Source organism: Notechis scutatus, chromosome 1 (genome assembly GCF_049901735.1).
Source record: "Notechis scutatus isolate UNSWTSFEM ecotype Mainland chromosome 1, rNotScu1.2, whole genome shotgun sequence".
Classification (NCBI taxonomy): Eukaryota; Metazoa; Chordata; class Lepidosauria; order Squamata; family Elapidae; genus Notechis; species Notechis scutatus.
In genome coordinates, this window is record NC_142009.1 from 316,852,814 (window position 1) to 316,872,205 (window position 19,392).

The 19,392-nt window shown below is 41.1% G+C and overlaps 1 protein-coding gene across 3 annotated transcripts in view; it reads right to left on the minus strand.

The window, feature by feature from the left end:
• Positions 1-2,976: 2,976 nt before the first annotated feature.
• Positions 2,977-19,392, minus strand: part of ARMH4 (armadillo like helical domain containing 4) — a 75,239-nt gene continuing 58,823 nt past the window's right edge. For all 3 annotated transcript variants that reach the window (XM_087952418.1, XM_087952416.1, XM_087952417.1), the window contains 3 exons: positions 14,590-14,621; positions 9,140-9,274; positions 2,977-7,535 (listed from right to left, as the gene is read on the minus strand). In XM_087952418.1, the coding sequence (XP_087808544.1) occupies positions 7,467-7,535; positions 9,140-9,274; positions 14,590-14,621 (236 nt within the window). In that variant the 3' untranslated portion in view covers positions 2,977-7,466. The remainder of the gene's footprint in view (positions 7,536-9,139; positions 9,275-14,589; positions 14,622-19,392) is intronic.

Here is a 19,392-nt window from a genome sequence, read left to right on the forward strand (position 1 = left end):
GCCAGCCCTTTTCACTTTTGGAAGAATTAATGCCTCTCCCATCAGATCTTTTTTATCTCATGGCTCTTCTGCCCCTCACCCACTCGGGAGAATTTAGGTTAGTTAATTGTCAGCATCACTTTATTTGATTAGACCTGGCCTTGCCAAACTACAAATAGACTTTGATTTCTCTGCAAGGGCACAATAAAGCAGGAACATACTTTACAGAAAAATCAGAGTTTTATTTGAGGTTATTAATGTATGAGGATTGGGAATAAGAGTGAAATCTCCAATGAGCCATAGGAAACACTGGATACTCCAAAGATAGTCAGTCTCCCACGTCTACTTGACAGGGTTGCAATAAATGTGATTTTTTCAGATGGACCAATTTTGCATTCGTTTCCAGAGTTTCTTGAACTAAAGACAGGCTTGTAAATGTTCCACTCAAGTCTGAGACAGCCGGCAGCTTCATGTTAGATAATATCCTCTTTTGCCCTACTCCGTTGGTTTGGCTTTCTTTTTCCAGATTAAATTAAAGCAGGATTTGTAACTTCTATTGAAACCATGGACATCTAACTCAATGCATCAGCTACAGTTATCATACGTCCTTTCTTATAAAGGACAGTCCTACAATTCAGAAAGCTATCCTTTATTTAGTTATTTATTTTCTTGGTTTTGTTCTTGAATTTTCTATTGTGAAGCAAAATTATAAACAATTTTTGCTATCTTTATGAACCTCTTTCAGATTTTTCGCTTTTTCAGGCTTGTCCCTTATTTTTTTTTCTAAGAAATTGTAGTCCTTGTATGCCACTGATCATAAATGCCAGGTTCAAGAAGAAAACTGAAAGCAGAGTTTGACTTCTTGCATTTAAATGCACCCTTCTGCAAATGCAAGTAGCAGCTGCTAGAAAGAGGAGTGAGGTTAATTAGAGATTGGTGCAAAAAAAAGTGAGTTTAACTTTTCCTTCTATTGCTGAACAATTGTTTTCCTTGTTTTCTTTCTAACCCAGTGTTTTTCAAACCTGGCAACTTTAAGATATGTGAATTTCAACTCTCAGAATTCTGCATGGGGAATTCTGGGAGGTAAAGTCCACATATCTTAAAGTTTGAGAAGCATTTTTCTAACTGCACTGGTGGAAAGAATCATTAGATAGCAACTCCTGATTATGTAAGCAGCAATGGGAATCCTTGGCGCTCTCTGAGCTTGGCTGTTTGCTTGCAAATGTCTCATTACCCAACTAGTTAACACTATCAGTGTTCATCAGTATGGGTTCACTCCCTGTTTCTATACTATAACCCGCCAGTTTTGCTGGAGGTGTGGTTTTTCTCCTTGGTAGTTCCTTGATTAAGGTATTGCTTTGTGCTTGTTTGTTCGTTTATTTGTCTCCTTAGTAATTCCTCAATTTACAGGTATTAACGGTACCTGTAACGGTATTCCCATTGTTAGAGTATTCCTAGGGCAGTGGTGGCTAACCTTTCTGGGCTCCTGTGCCCAAAAATGTGCATGTGCTTGCACGCTCATGCTCGTGTGCCAGCACTCAGAAGGCAATGCGTGCCACCCCATACCCCTTACACATGCACGTGCAATCCCATCCCACCCCTCCACCGCCCCCTTACCCGCACTGCGCCTCAGAGCTGATTTTCGGCTGGTTTGAGGCTTTTTTTCGGCCTCCCAAAGGCTTGAGGAAGGCTTCCTCAGGCTTCTACAAGCTTTGTAGGCCGAAATCTAGCCCCATTTCGTCACTTCCGTTTTTTCCGGAAAAACCAGAAGTGACAAAACGGGGCTAGATTTTGGCCTACAAAGCTTGTAGAAGCTTGAAGAAGCTTTCCTGAAAGCCTTTCTCAAGCCTATGGGAGGCCGAAAAAGGCCTCAAACAGGCCAAAAATCAGCTGTGAGGCGTGTACATGCGCAGTGAGATAAGTTTGCCTGCAGCTTGCGTGCCAGCACAAATGGCTCTGTGTGCCACTTGTGGCACGCGTGCCATAGATTCGCCATCACGGTCCTAGGGTATTAAGCAGAAAACAATACCCTAATCAAGGAACTACCAAGAAGAAGACCACACCCCCACTAGCACTGGAAGGACAAGCTACTGTACAGAAACAAAGAGCAAACCCCACACTCACTAGCACTGAGAGTGTTACCTAGTCAGGTAATGAAATGTGTGCAAGAAAACAACGAAGACCAGAGCACCAAGAATCCTACAGCTCAACTCTAAGTTACATATATTCTTAGCAGGCAGCTATTTCAGATTAGTTTTTTTCAGGCATTCCTCACTTCCTGCTGCTGTAACCCTAATCACTGTACATGCACCCTGCCAATATATGAAATTTAAAGATGCATTTTATGGCGCACATGTTTAAGCACAGCTTTCCTTAAACAAACATTCCTTGCATTTGAAAACTTATCTCACATCCTTTACCCCTTGCTCTCTGAACACTTTTCTTCACTGCTTTCAGCTTTGCTCTGCCGGCCACCTCTAGCAAAAACAAACTTGAGTCTCCCGGGATTGCCTCTTCCCCTCAACAGTCCAGCTGTTGTCATTATAAAAGCCTCTGACTCTCTCTGGGTGGCAGCAGCTCCCAATCTGTCCATCATCCAGAGGGACCAGAAAATGGCACCAAGACGTTTTAAGAGTAGCCTGGAGGGAACTTGGTTCTCTTTTGGTCATTAAAAACAAAGGTATTTCCAGATGTCCCTTTTTCCAATTAGGAGAACTTCTTAGCAAGCCAAAGTGGAGAAAATCAGGAAATCATCGCCTAGAACTAATCATTTGTTCATTAGTGTGTTCCTCAGACAAGGCCAAGATAAATCAAATGTCCCCAGGAAAAGGAGCCCATCTTTTTTCTTTCCTACGTTTTTTATCTGCTGCTAATCTTTTATGCCCACATGGCTGCTGGATAGGTTACAACTGTGTTATTTTAAACCAAACTTCCATTTTTTTTTACAAGCAACATTATTTTGTTTTCTTTATGTGCACATATTTCTGACAGGACACATTTAATGGCCAAGTGCTTCAAAACTTTATTGGCTTGCCCTCACAACAACCCTGTGAGGTAGGTCTTTTATTCCTACCCAAAGGAAGAAGTATTGGATTGACCAAAGTGATTCACCAAAGGCCCTAAGCAGCATTCATCAACCTGGTACACTCCAACTGTTTAGGCATATCATGACATCACTATGGCTTCCACTGGACAACTCAGATTTTGGACAACCACTCCTCACCTCAACCAACATATTTACACATCCAGAGGGTTCCAGATTGTGGAAGGCTGGTCTATAGCTAGATGGCAGAATATGGAGTCCAGAGATCCACCTCTGCTCAAGCTCTACCCTCTATCTCAGAGGTCCCCAAAGTTGGCGACTTTCGGATTTGTGGACTTCAATTCCCAGAATTCTCCAGCCAGATATGCTGGCTGGAGAATTCTAGGAGTTGAACTCCACAAGTCTTAAAGCCACCAAGCTTGGGGACCCCTACTCTACCTACTTTGTACTATGTTCCTCTTCCTAGTTGCTTTTTTAGAATCCAGTTCCACACAGGTTAGAATGCTAACAAGACAACTCAAAATATTTCTCTTCTAGCCCTGAAATCTGTAGAGGTATCTTTCCCAAAATCAGAAACAATTCCAGTTTTAGCCCGTTTTGTGTGCTCTGAGATGCAGGAAGACTGAACCCCCATGGAAGAGGAATTACCTGGCATGCAATGGGGCTCAGTTTCTATCCCTGCCTTCACTAGGGCCCCGCCTATCCTTGGGCTCTAGTTAAGGGCCTAAGAAGGAAAGGTCTCCCCCCACAAGGGACCTCTTGCTGGCTAAAGCAATCAAAGCTGAGCTAAACATCCAAATTCTTACACTTGGCATCAAGCATCACTTCCGTTCCTATTGGAATGCCTATTGGAATTTTGAGTCATTCTGTCCCTTCTGGGAATGAATCAGGAAGAAAGGGATGAGTCCCAAGCCCAGTGATGGCGAACCTTTTTGTTGTGGTGTGCCAAAAGCATGCATGCTGGCACCCACAATGCAATCCCCACCGCCTCATAACCTGCACTGCACATGTGCGCGCCTCCCAGCTGATTTTCTGGGCAAAACAGGTCCATTTTTCGGCCTCCCAAGGCTGCAGAGGCTTCACTCGAGCCTCCAGGAGGCCATAAACGGCCTCAAATGGGCCGAAAATCAGTTGGCAGGCACGCGCATGTGCAGTGCAGGTAAGTTTGGCTGGGGCTCAAGTGCCCGCATAAATGGCTCTGCATGCCACGTGTGGCATGCATGCCATAGGTTCACCATCACGGCTCTAGCCTATGACATTTGGGGCCTGCCATGTCTAATCCAGCAAGAAGAGCCATTGGAGAAATTGCAAGGGGTAGCAGGAGGACTGCTTTGCTTGGACTGGCTGCTTTGAATATGTTGTCGTGAGCCACTGGGTGGGAGGAGAACATGCACTAGAAGATACAGAACAGGCTTTGCTATTCCATACTGCTGAACTGGCAGGCATGGAGAGGAGGAGGGAAAGAGTATCTCTATTTTATTTTATTGACATTCTTGACATATTGGGGGTAAAAGTGTTGATTCAGCCAATTTATGGTTTTATAAGAATTGGGGGGAGGGGGGATTGGAAGCATCCAAAATATGACCTTTCATCTTTATTCTAGAGAAGCTCAGTCCATTCCGTTGCTTCTGAATCGTCTTTGTCATCTCTGTCATCTCAACTTCACGCTATCACTGGGTGCATGCGTGGCCTTCAGCCCTTGCCAGATCAAAAAAAGGCAACCCAACATATGATGTGCTACACATCACATTCTGGCACTTTTTGGAAGTCTTTGGTCTTGGAAGCTTCTGGTTTGGCCATCCATGATCCCAGTTTGCTGTTCCTTGCAGCCATATTGCTTTGTTTACAATTGGCTGGAAGTCTTGGGCCCTCTTGTCTGCAATCTTGGGGTGCTATGCTAGGAAGCCACTCTTACTAAGACATTACTTATTTATGGTGTGTGTGTGTGTGTGTGTGTGTGTGTGTGTGTGTTCGTTCTACAAAAATAATGTTTAATATCCTTAAGACAACAAATTGCTCTCCATGGACTAGAAGCCTGTAACTAGAGACATTTCAACTGCTTTTGTACTTCTTTCCTGCTTACTTACTATTTACTTTGTGGTGTACTGCTACTCTGAAGTTATTGACCAGAACTGCCCTCCTTTTTTCTCACCTTCACATAACCCTAAGGAAGGTCATTAAACAAAATAAAAAAATATCCTCCAAATTGAAACCCTACACAGAGGATATATTTATACATACTTCCATCAGGTAAACTGATGAGACAATGATTCCTAAAACATGTGAGCCAAAGAGGCAAAGCATTTTGGTAAAATTAAGTTATAGTATATCAGAAACAGTAATCACTTAATTGTTAATAAAGCTAAAGATTTCTTGTTATAGCTTTCATTTCATCCTCTCTTTCTTTTGAAAAAAAGAAAAGGCCAGAACGCAGCAGAAGTTTGTTTGTTTGGTCCACAGAAATTCCCAATTTCTGGCTTTAGCCAATATTTTTGAGTGTGACCTCTTCCTGAAACCCCTAACAGTTGTAGTGGCTCCAGGTGGATAATAATTGGGAGAAGTAACCAAAAGTTCCAGCTTAATACACGTCTCTTGTCTTTTTATGAAAAGTAAGACAAGAGCTCTTACTAATTTATTTAACTGGTGTGGCAAAAGCTCGAAGTTAGAAGCACATTTTTATTCCCAAGGAAGTTGAACAGAGCAGCCATCCCCACCTCTAACTCTCTCCATATTGTATAGAAATATTTCTATCATCCCCATTAACTGGGAAAAATGGGAATGATCATCTAACTCAATGGGAGAGAGTCCGGTAAATCAGACTGTGTTAGGTAATGCATTGGCTAGTTTGATATTTGGAATTTTGAACTTCTTGGAGGGAGCTCCCTTGAAATCGTTTCTAAAGGCTCACCTATTTTCAAAACAGCTTCTGCTGTGGACATGGCCAATGAGGATAGTTCTTATGCTCCACAAAAAGTGGTGCCCAATTGGACCTTTTTCCCACTAAGCCAATAGATACATTTTGCAGAAAAAAATAACTACATGTGGCCACCATGTTTATTTTCCAAGAAAAGATATGAAATATCTATTGAATCTAGAGATATTTTTGTAAAAAAAAAATAGAATGTTAGAAGGTGGTTCCACAGAATGCAAGCTTGCACTGGAATCGCTAAATTAAAAGGAAGTGAAATGGGGCAGGGTGCTTTATGGATGCAAAGATGTATACGGAACTGTCAGCCCTATTTATTTATTTATTTGGAATATTTATACTGCCACCTACTCACTCACAGGTGACTCCACGTAGCTATATAAATTTTCCAAATAAATAAACAGGGCTGATAACGTTGCTCAATACCCAAGCAGCTGCAAAAGAACATGCTCCGAGCTCTTGGTGTTTGTCTGAGTGCACAAAAAAAAGTGTACGCTAAACTTTAACCCAGATCAAAAAGTGCTTTGCCTCAATGTATCAGGAATTTGGGCACCACTATCACGCATTTACCACTGGTTCATTGCCATCATTTGATGACTACAGCACCAAGTAATGATCTCTCACAGATCAAATGTACACAGACCACTTCCATATCACTTTGGGAACAGTAGAGAGGTTTTTATCTGTGGGAGCTGAGTAAATAGTCATGTGAAGTATGCCATGCATATGTGACAATTGCTTAGTACTTTGATCTTTATGGGTCCCCCACTGAGCTGATGAAAGCACTCTCCCACCCGCTCCCTACTGTTCTTCCACTCCCGTTTGTTTCACAATGAACAAAAACAAAGCACATGTTTCTTGGGTATGTATCTATCTAGCTTGGCCCTAAGCATAATACACTATATATACATGACGTGCTTGTTCATTGTATTCTACCTACATAGTTACTATCCTGTTTATGAGGTGGACTGCTTCTAGATGACCCCTTTGTTAATTAAACAGAGCCAATTATTTTCAAAACCATGAACTTCAGCTCAGGAAATTCCACATCTTAGAAGAGGCTCCCTAGTGGGAGATTGACAGGCATTATTTGGGTTAAAAATCATCCTCCCCAAGACAAGATGGAAAAGGATGACATTTTGATTGCTAGCATCAACATGAAAATTAAAACCTTAGGACCATTATTGTCATTCAGCCTGTCTTGTCCCCCCTCCCCCTCTTAGTGGAGTCATTGTTAGTTTCATCCTTAAGAACATGCAGTGCAATGGAAATGAAGTTGCACTAATGCATGGGTTTTGTTTTTTTAAAAAAAGGCTGCAACATGCTGTGAGTGGGATGTGTTTGGCTGTGTGTGTTTCTCCTTTTGGGGACTGGTTGTGTAAAGCAACACTGCCATGTGAATGCACAACAGGGGCAGGCTGCTGGGATGCAGCAGAAAGACTTTTTTTTTTACTTGCAAATCTCCCTTTGCAAACAAAGTAAGTCACTGGAGAACATGATGTAGCTTTGCAGCCCGATTCAAAATTCATCTTCAGAGCTGTCTGCTAAAAGCATCACCCGGTCTTGCATGCTGTTGAATTCTCTCTGCTAGTTGGGGTGAAGAGTGAAAAAGAGAGACCAAGAAAAAAAAGAAAAAAAGAAAAACATTAGCTACAAGGAAGACAACAGGAAAGACATTGTTTATTTCTTCCCTGCCTTGAAATATTCAGCGACTGCAGCTTTCTTCAACCTACTTTCTTCCACATATGCTGGACTTCAGCATATCCAAAGAACTGAAGTCCAATAAATCTGGAAGACTAGATAGAGGAAAACTGTGTTAGTTATATATTTGGAGCAGATCAAGAGTAGAGTTATCAAGACCAAAGCAGGTGCCTTGTAGATATTTGTGATACTTTGCCCCATCTTAAAAACTAGCAAACTCAAAACGATATGAGATATAACAGATCAAACAATAAGTTCATTCTTATTGAACTAAAATGATTGGTTTAATTACCCTGCAGCTTTTAACAAGGTACAAAGTTTTAACAAGGTATAAGGTTGTAAACTGACTACAGCTGGGTTTGATTTGGGGTTAACATGCATGGCACTGTGGTGCCCTGGGTTGTAGATTTCACTATTGCTTTTGCAGAATTCATCTAAGTTAAATACTAATAAAATATTGTGTCTTTTAATTAATGAGGTTGAAGGACAACCAGTTCTGGGACTAACATGGTACCATGAGTTCAAAACATTCCTTTTCCTTAGAGGAGAAAATATCCATCTCTTGTTATCACAAAGGTTTGTCCAAAAAGTTTATGATCTATTGAAATGTCATTGATAAAAAAAATCCTCCTCTAAAATAGTTAAGAAAATCTGACTCAGTTACACAAAAACACTGCAGAATTCATGCATGAAATTAAAGCATGAAAGACAACATTAATTCTACATCACCTACAAACTAATTTGTGCATGTTTCATTACCAATTTTCTGAACTGAGGTTGGATTTCCAGTGTGCCTTCTATCATGCAGCCTTCCCAAACTTAGTGTGTTTCACATATGTTGAACTATTATGCAATGATGATAGAAATTGTGGCTGAACATTTCTGGAGCACACTGGGTTGGAAAAGTCTGCATTTAATCATGGTGTGTGTGTGTGTGTCTGTCTGTCTGTGTGTGTGTGTGTGTGTGTCAGTTTTTGACTCCAAGCAAAGGTGGAAAAGTTTTCCAAAAGTGGTTTGCCATTTCCTCCTTTCTAGGGCTGAGAGTGTATGACTGGCCCAAGGTCACCCAGCTGGCTTTGTGCCTAAGGCAGGACTACTGCAGTATACACCCAGTCTTCCAGTTTCTAGCCTGGTGCTTTCACCACTACACCAAACTAGCTCTCTTCTAATAATGCATCTTACAAATCTAATTTCTCTCACATAAAGCCAATGTATTCTTGTTTTAATAGAAACACAGCCTATGTCGCCACAGAAATAAATCTTGGTTGCCTCAAAGAAAAGGAGTGATACAAATACAGTAAATGGATGCTTGCTTTAAACCATTCTTTATTCATGTCAAAAACACGAACTGCAAACTATAGACATTTAACAGCTTTAAGCCATTGCCTTGTTGATTTTAAAGATAAGACGGCACATTTCAAGAGCAAGCAATCATTTGGGGTGAGGGGAGAACTCGAGCAATATCACGGCATTTAGAAAAGAATACCAACCTTTCGCTTATGTCTTTTAAAACCATTTCTGCGACGGCGGTTCATGATCTTGATGCTATAAAGTGCTCCCAGGATGAAGAGGGCTCCAGCAATGCCTACACCCACCGGGACCAGCATTCCAGACATGTATCCTGCCTAAGGATAGAAGGAGAATTGCAAGTAACCATCAGGTCATGCTGGATTTTTTTATGCTTTTAATTATTTGGCCACTATTAATGTTGAAAATCTCAAACAATTGAATTATCTTCTTGCAGACGTGTTTCCAATTGTTAACAACCAAACTGCTACTTTGCTCTGCTGTCATTTAACATAGAAAGTAATACTTTTCTTAGTTGTAACTCTGGCTCTATCTTGTTTTAACCTTCTGACATTGCATACTCTCAATTATTTAATTTTATAATCTTACCTGTGATTTTTTTAAAAAAATATGGTACATTATATGTTGCGACCTGCGGTTACAACAATAGGTTTATTCATTATGCTTGAAATTGATGTAGAGCTCTTTGCATTAATTGAATGTGTTGCTTGGAATGCTTGATGAAGTAAAAAATGTGGTGCACAGGCTATTCCCAAATATGAAAGCCAGCAGCATCTACAAGGGAGGTTGGGCAGAGAGATGCCAGCAGCATCACAGGGTCAAAGTGCAAACTCTGCCTCTCTTCCTCATGAATCATGACAACGAAGCCAAAAGAAGCAGAGCTTGTGATGCAATGCTGAAGGCAGAAAATTAAACATTGTGGGGAAAAAGCTTGAGATGAGTAAATGGCAGTATAGGTAATCCTTGATTTACAACAGTTCATTTAGGGTTAGGGTGACTTATGTAAGAGTCATGGTGGTGCAGTGGTTAGAATGCAGTATTGCTGGCTAACTCTGCCAACTGCCAGCAGTTTGATCTGGACCGACACAAGGTTGACTCATCCTTCCGAGATCAGTAAAATGAGGACCCAGATTGTTGGGGGCAATATGCTGACACTGTAAACTGCCTAGAGAGGGCTGTAAAGTGGTGTATAAGTTTAAGTGCTATTGCTATTGCTTTTATTAGTGACCATTGCTGTGTTATAGAGCAAATAACTGAAGAACTTACACCAAGTTCTGACTATTCTCCATCTAAAAATATGACCAGCAGTGGGCCAGAAATATTAAGAATACTGACACACGGTATCTTCGGCATATACAACAGTGAACCCAATACATTTCTTCAGTACATTCTTGAAGAAATATGTTATTTTTTTCCTTCCAAAAGCTTTTGAAAATTAATTTAACTATCTCAAATTTTAACATTATAAGAGGGAGAGGGAAAATATCACCTGTCTTTTGTTCTAGAACTGGAATAATTTTGGGAAACTTCTGGTATGCTGCTTTCTTTCCCAAGGCAAAACAACATAAACTTTTAAGCAATTAAGGCTGTTTAGGTTTCTCTTAGGGTGACACTAATTAGAGCAGCTTTCAGCATAAAAACAGAAAACTAAGGATAAATATGAACGCTGATCTTGTACCATAAAACAAAACAGTATTAACAGTAAAATAAAATTAAAACAAAAGAATAATAAGAGCAATAAACTTATGGATAAATGTGTCACTTTATGAGAAGCATTAAAATGAATTTTGCTGATACTGAAGAAACACAAAGCTTAAAATAAAGGCACAAACACTCTGCATATTCCCATTGCAAACAAGTATTTGCTTTAATGTCTTGGATTTTATGCTTATGTTCTCAATTCATCCATGCTAGAAATGGGTGGTATGTTTGTTGCACATAATATTTAGGAATAGAAGTAAAACAATGTGAATATAAAACTGACCCGGGGAGGGGGGCACCCTGGAAACAACAAAAGACCAGCCTGTGGTGCCTCTGCCAGCAAAAATGGAGTTGAGGAGCTCCATTTTTGCTGGCAGAGAGCTGCAGGAGGCTGTGTGGCCAAAAACGGACATCAAGTTGGCCTTGCCCATCCTGGACATGCCTCCCCAGCCCCCCACCCCAAGGTCAAACACAACCCTGATGTGGCCCTCAATGAAATTGAGTTTGACACCCCTGGTCTACACCTACATAAGCCTACAAAGAAGTAGAAGGCATAGGAAATTACCTTGGAGGACAGGAGGAAGAGCTGTTACTAGAGAAACAATCAGATAAGAGAGCACTGTGTCATGTCCAAAAACACAAGTCTGGAAAACAGCCTCAGACAAACCTTTGCTTGATTTACCCAAAGATAAGGAAGTTCAGGGGAGAAGCTCATTTAAACTTCATTAGATTTAAAGGATTCTGTTACTATAGCTGTTACAGTCAAAGTAATCCTGATCTATATGGCATTGATAGCTTAGTCTGGTCTACCTTATAGGGCTGACAGTGGAGTTTCATGCATTCATGAAGCAGAAGTCAACAGGGAGGAAAGGAAAGAGAGTAAATGACAAACAAATAGGTGAGGATGTGTATACTGATGCATCTAGCCCAATTCTGGACAATTAGCAAGGTCTCTAGAGATTATTCAGCCTTCATCAGCCTAGTATCCACAAGGTGTCTCAGGCCTACAGGTCAAATATTCCCACTGCTTTCTAACCACACTGGCTGGAAATTCTAAGGGTGACATAGCAACTTATTCAGGAATACAGCACACAGAAGAAAAGTGAGTTGCATTGAGTCCATTAAAATGATAGGGCACTGCTTCTACAGCTGTAAATACAGGACATTTATGCTGATGCATTTCTAGATATTCTGATGTATATATAATCTTCTTCAAATATTCCTGCCCTCTATAGGTAGGAAGTTTTAAGTGCAGAAAAGCTGTTTGCAAGTGATATCCTGGCCATTGAGCATTCTCCACAAGGACATAGCCACACCTGGATCCTTGGTTATTTTTAGGTCCATATGGAAATGATCACAGGCCTGAGATGCTTGGAAATGTGTAACTTTTCCCCTGCAATCTGCTGCCATTCATATATATACATGAGACTACAACCCCCATAAGATACCCTGCTTATCCAAAGTTTAATGAGAATTCATCTAGCATTTGCAGGTTCGATGGATTTTGACTTAACCTAAGCAAGCAAGACTGAGTGACTGTGGTTATCTGGACCTTCTAGAAATAAAGTTTTCCCACCTGAATGGGGTGGATGGGGTAGCACTGTCCAGATGGACCCACTGCACAATCTAGGGATCCTCCCTTGACTCATGGCTCCTGCTCAAAGTTTAGTTGGCAGCCAGGCCTAGGACGGCCTTTGCACACTTTCAGGTAGTGTTGCCAGGTGTGTCCATTCCTGGACCGGGAGGCTCTGTTCACAGTCAGCCACGCCCTCATAACTTCTTGTTCGGGTTACTGCAACATGGTCTACTTGGGGTTGTCCCTGAAGAGCATTCGTAAGCTTCAGCTGGTACAGAATGCAGCTGCACATGTGGTGACATATATGTGACATATGTAACACCACTTGAGCGGCATTGGTTGCTGGTGTGCTTCCAGGTGCAATTGAAGATGCTGGTTGTCACCTTTAAATCCCTGCATCGCTTGGGCCAGGTTACCTAAAGGGACCGTTTCTTCCACAATAGTTTTAGGATAAATTGTTATGATAATTTTCTTGGCTGTTATACATATATTTATTTTGTACTGTTTTTAATTGTTTTGGAACTTTTTGCTCTCCAGAGTCAGTTGAGATGGGTGGCTACAGAAATTAAATAAATAAAATGAGAATGACGGGACTGCAGTTCAACATATCTAAAGGAGACAAAGCTCAGCAAAGTCTATGTTAGTCTAGATCAGTGTTTCTCAACCTTAGCTATTTTAAGATGTGTAGGTTTCAGCTGGGGAATTCTGAGTTGAAGTACATCACCATAAACGTTGCTAAAGTTGAAGAATACTGGTCCGAAATTTATCATATTTGCGAATAACCTGCATCTGTTGCAGATCACATCCTCACTCTTAATAACCCGTGCAGCAAAGCACTGCTAAAGCACCGTAAAACACTCACATTTCAGTTCCTAGTTCTGACTTGAGAAACAGGCTTTGCTTCCTTCCTGGGAAGGAACATGCCCTACCCTGCCCTTGTTTCTGGCAATATGGAGAAGCTACACGCAAAGTGTTCAAACGACTTTACCTCCCGACAAAGAAATTGTAAAACCTCAAGTGAGGATTCCTGCACCTCACAGCTCTCTCCCCCTGTGGATTCTAACATGGGAAACCTACTTAAAATAAATGCATCAGCTACACAATGTTTAGGCATACATTGCATATCAAGAAGACTATGGAATGACAAGGCTCCAGATATATAAGCAGTAAATCCTCAGGGTGATTGGCGGAATTGGGGCATACACAGTATTTCCACACATTGTTCTGCTTCTACTAATTCTTAGAGAAGAGGGTAGAATCCAGGACCTCTAGCAAAAATTACTCCTGGTAGTAGTCAGGAAGAAAAAGGAAGGGTATGATAGTTCAAAACAGTCTTCCCTTCGAACTGTGTTGGAACTATAAATCTCAGAATTCTGCAGCACTCATAATCCAGAAGATGCCATTATAAAAATTGGATCCAAGGCTTGAGAAGCACAAGTGACCACAGGACTCCAGTAAGACAACGCATGTACCTTGATGCCATCACATAGCAAAGTGCAATGAAATCATGATGCACCACTTATGGAGATTCATGGTCATCATTCAACTCATAAAACAACTGTGCTCTCTGCTACCCAACCAGAAAGTGTCTCAGTCTTATCATGAATTAAAACAGGGGTCCCCAATCCCTGGGCCGTGGCCTACTACTGGGCCGTGGCCTTTTTTGGAACTGGGCCGCACGAGAGGCTGGCCAGTGCACACGCGCAGCTCCACTCAAATGAGCGGCGTCCCAAAGGTTTCTCTTCTCTCTTGCATGAGTGAAGCTGCGTGCGCCTATGTACTGGCCCGCCACTCATGTGGTCTGGCTCCCCTCTGCCCCGCCCCCCCCCCAGTTGGGCCACCAAGCCACCTTCTCCCGATGCTCCAAAAGCAGAGCGTTGAGAGCAGAGGCTGAGCGGGACGAGCGCGCCCTGCTCAGCTTTGCTGAATCACCAAGGCTACCTGCGCAGGACACCTGATCTGCTTTTGGAGCACTGGGCAGCCTCGGTGAGTTTGAAGGAGCATGAGACTGAGCCCCCAAAGGCTTCTCTTCCCTGTGCCAAAAGCTTCTGCAAATGGGCAAAAGGTTTTTGGGGAGCGATCTCACCCTTCTTCAGGCCTTCCATCCCTTTTCAAAAACTTTTGGCAGAGAGAAGGAGAAACCGCACCCCCAAAGGCTTCCCTTCTCTCTTGTGTAGCTGGAGCTGCACGGCTTAGTTCCCCTCTCCCCTCCACCTTACAAGCTGGGCTGCCAAGCCACAAAGGTTGGGGACCGCTGGATTAAAAGATTGTCTCTCCATTGTGCCTTTCTGAAAATAATAATAATAAAAAACACAGTGCATTTTAAAATGAATCATACTGAGAAGAGCTCCCTACCTTGTCTTTCAGTTTTTCCATCCAGCTTCTCACTAGAAAATTAACGACATAAAATTAATTGCAATCAAAAGTCACTCAACATTGTAGTAGCATAAGGCCAACGTTTAACCCAATTCTGTAGAGGATTAGAAGCTCCCCCACATCTAGAGTACAGGTAGTCCTCGACTTACAACTGTTCATTTAGTGACGGTTCAAAGATACAACGGCACTGAAAAAAGTGACTGATGACCATTTTTCACACTTACGATTTTTGCAGCATCCCCACGGTCATGTGATTTACATTCTGATGCTTGACACCTGTTTCATATTTATGAGGGTTGCCGTCTCCCGGGGTCATGTGATCATTTTTTACAACCTTCTGACAAGCAAAGTCAATGAGGAGGCCAGATTTGCTTAAGAACCGGTGCTACTAATTTAGCAATCGCAGTGATTCGCTTAACAAATGTGGCACGAAAAATGTAAAATGGGGCAAAACTCACTTAACAAATTTCTCACTTAGCAACATAAATTCTAGGCTCAATTGTGGTTGTAAGCCGAGGACTATCTGCATATACAATGGCCCCAAAGGCAGTGAATTCAGCAACCCCAGCCATGACGTGTGTGGACAAAACCCTTTCTGAGACATGCTTAAACTCCCAGAATGCTGGTGTCCACCAGCAGCGCCTGGGTGAATAGCTCTACCCCACAGCCTCCTCTTCGAATCCTTGAACAAGCACCTAAACAAATCAATGTAAATAACACAATGAGATGATGAAGAACATATAACATTATAACTATGCAAAATATACTTTGCTTTATTCTTGCAGGGCTTTTAGAATTATGCCCAAAGTTGACTAGCAGCATTCCTGCTACAATGTAAGTGATCATTATGCTGCAGTTACGGTATGTTTTAAATGGGTTTTTTTTGCACTATAATTAGTTTTATAAGCAAAATAACAATCTGGGATTTGAACCAAGGCCAATCCAGTTCAGATCTAGCTAGAAAACTACCCTGATGCCCAGAGGTGGTATTCAGCAGGTTCTGACCAGTTCTGGAGAACCAGTAGCGGAAATTTTGAGTAGTTCGGAGAACCGGCAAATACCACCTCTGACTGGAGATTTTACAGTATCCTTCCCCTGCCATGCCCACCAAGCCACATCCACAGAACCGGTAGTAAAAAAAAATTGAATCCCACCACTGCTGACACCGCTTTCTATAAGAATTGGCAAAAAATAAAAAGTATCCTCAGTATGATGAATCATCAGAAATGACTTTGTTAAATCTACTGATGCCAAGAGACTATTAAGTTATTAAGAGCTGTTGTCCTTGATAGCTGCAAGTTTCAGTGAATAAACAGACTTATATCCAAGTTCCAGAGTATAATTGAAAGCAACAATCCCTAACCAATTCTCTGGAAGGATCGCTAAACTTGCAACTGATTGTGTATGTGTGTGCCCCTGACTTTCAGTGTATTAGATCTAACTAGGCAACCCATGATCCTTCAGGTTATTGTTTCAGATATGTCATCATTTCAGAAATATTTACTTAATCTAAATAGAATGATAGAATGACCATAGGGAGGCAAAAAAAAAAGCAGTGGGAATGGGGGCGATTTCTGATTTCTTGCCAGCTTCCCCACTGACTTTACTTCTGGGAAGCTTGCGGGGAGAAAATCAATGTGAAAGCCAACAAGAAAGGTTGCAAGTTGCTCTGGTATGTTTGCCCCACTTGCATACCCTCACCAGGGCCACTTCTGCACCCTTGTGTACCCTCCCCACACACCACACCTGTGTGCAAATTCTCCAATCTGTGCTGCATTATAGCACACCCTCCTGACCCTTGGCATGCCTCTTATTGCCCCCTGGCTTCCTCCATACAGATCCTTCCTACAAAGAGATTGTAAAACAGTGTTTGCCAGCGAGGTTGAGAGGGAATATTTATCCTGCCTAAGCCATGCTCAGTGCCTTTCAAAGAATCACTGAGGTTGCCTCTACTCTCTCTCTTAATTTCTTTAGGAAGTTGTGGGGAAATCAGGAGATTCAGGCAGTTCAAATGAGTATAAAGATTTATTGCAAGTTTAAGCTCTCTACAAGAATCCAACCAACTGACAGTTAAGGGAAATGAGCTGGAGTTAAGAGAGGCATTCAAGGTGGGCTGGACTTAGATCTCTTGTGCGCATGCAGGGACTCATGACTTATGATGTGTTTGACCCCTCCATCAGGCTCAGCCTGATTGTTTCCTACAAGTTGCTTATTTCTTATTTCTTTGGAGTTAAATTTTTTCCAAAAGACAAGCTGTATTGAACTGGGAGATTTTCCTTCCACTCTGGACAAAAGAAACTCTCAGTAAGTTTACGGAATAACAAGAGAAGCTTTAATTTTTGACAAGCAGCAAAAGGGGGAATAAATTGTTGATTTTGGAAAGTTAAGATGCTAGATGGCCTTGAAAGAATATTTCCGGTAGGGTACTTAAAAATTTATAAACAGTATATCAAGTCTTTGAAACTACTTGTAAGAGATCCTCCTGTGGGAAAAATTTTGTTGATTGGAAAATAAACTGATGATCAGAAGGGACTGAAGGGGAGAACAAAAGACTATTCTTGAAGAAAAACAGACACTTGAATACAATGGAGCAATACTATTTGACTATAGAAGAAATAAGGCTGTTTGGAAATGATTTTCTCAGAGGTTGCTTACAAAAGCAAGTGATACTATAGCAGAGGATATAGAAGATCAACAAATTTTATTGGATAAAACGGAAAACTGACAGGGATTTGAATGTGGATTTGAAGTTTTAAAAAGTGTTGAATTAGAAAAATGATTGGAAAAAGATGTGGATTTCAATATGGATTTTAAAATGCCAGAATGTAAGAGCGGTATGGGAAACAATGCCAAAATGGATTTATCAATAAAACCAGCTGATACGCGATGCAACTGAGGGGAATGTGGCAGGATGGCTGATTGGTATAAGGATTCCTGCCATGGGCAGGGGGTTCGATTTGAGGACCTCCAAGGCCTCTTCCTGTCCAATGATTCTATGACTCTATGTCCTAATAATCAAGGAGAAATTACGAATAAAAAAAAGCAGAAGAGTGAGTTGGAAAGCCTTCTTACTTTGGATTTATTGAAAGAATGTATGGAACAAAAAAAAACCACCTCTTCTTGAAAAGAGATAAAAATAATTGTTCAAGCTGTGCTTTGAAGGAGACAAAGAGAAAGTGATAAGAAATCATCTTGTGAGGCACTATATGATAGGAAGATTTATAAAGTGAACCTGCTGAATAAGAATTAAAATATATGTTTTGTCACTTTTCTTCTTTTCTTTATTTTTTATATTTTTCTTAGCTTGCATTAGTTTGTTATCTATTTATTTGTAAACTTTAATAAAATTATTGAGGAAAAAAAAGAAAATGATAATGGCATAACTATGGCTGAGTACAACAGTGCTGAAACGGCCATAACTCTTCCTAATTCCAACCCCACAGGAATAATGGATCACAGATGTTGGATGCATTGTGCAAGTTAGTCCATTTGAGGTATCTTGTTGCACATTTTGTCCAGTTGCAGGTTACAAACAGACAAACTTGTGACACACAAGAGTGTTTGTATATATAGACATGTTACGTATACAGTGTAAGCTATGGCACATAAGTATACAGTGTAAGCTATGGCACATAACTGTTTCAATATATTCTACACTGCTAAGATTCTGAAATTTGGAGTAGTTTCAGAAAAGGTCTGTATATGTCATCAGGGGCCTGAAATTGCAAATATTTGAATCGTTGTGTGCAAACTGGGCAACTGTGAAAATTTGTTTAATAAAGTAATAAATAAAACAATTGAGGGAGGTGGATATGTTTAATGTTTAGAAAAGTTGACAGGGTGTGCGGCAGCACTGTGCAAATATCTGAAGGGGTACCACCGTTTGTTCTCCACTGACTGAATGGAAAATACACAATAATAGACTTAGATAGGAAATAGATGCCAACTGAATTTTTAAGGGGAAAAAAAACTTCCTAAAAGTAAGAACAGGTCAATAGTAAAACCAATTGGTAACCGGTGATGGCATTCCAAAAGAGGTCAGATTGATATGTATTTGGAAGCCTTTAAATTTAATCCACATTCCTGCACTAAGCAAAGGGTTAGTCTTGATGGTGTAAATAAACCCTTCTATCTTCACGACTGTGATTTTACATCAGAGAGCCTCAAAAGCTTAATTTAGACTGGCAGAAAAACAGAAGAAGTTAATGCTTCATGTCCCAGTTTCTGTTCCATGAAGAAGGCTGCTGTTTTTCTTTTTTCTTTTTATGAAATAAGATGACAGGATCTCAGCAACTTTAAAGGGCTGAAATCCTAGAAGGGATGTTTTCCCTCTAACAGCAGCTGAGAAGGCTACATCGGATTGATTTTTGCTTGGCACTTACTAAAATGAGGTGTATGAATCTGCAGATAAGAAAGCAGCCATCCCTCAGCCTCCTTCTGGGTTTCAGAGTGACCATTTGATAGCAGTGTTCCAATATTTGAGGGGCTGCCACAAAGAAGAGGGGTCAACCTATTTTCCAAAGCACCAGAAGGCAAGACAAGAAACAATACATGGAAACTAATCAAGGAGAAAAGCTACCTAGAATTAAGCAGACATTTCCTGACAGAACAATTAATCAGTGGAACAATTTGCCTCCCAAAGTTGTGGGTACTCCATCACTTGTACCTTTTATAACAAAACTGGACTGGTATAAGATCTCCTGCTTGAGCAGAAGGTTGGAATAGAAGACCTCCAAGTGGGGTGGGATTCAACCGGTGTTTCTACTGGTTCGGTGACTATGT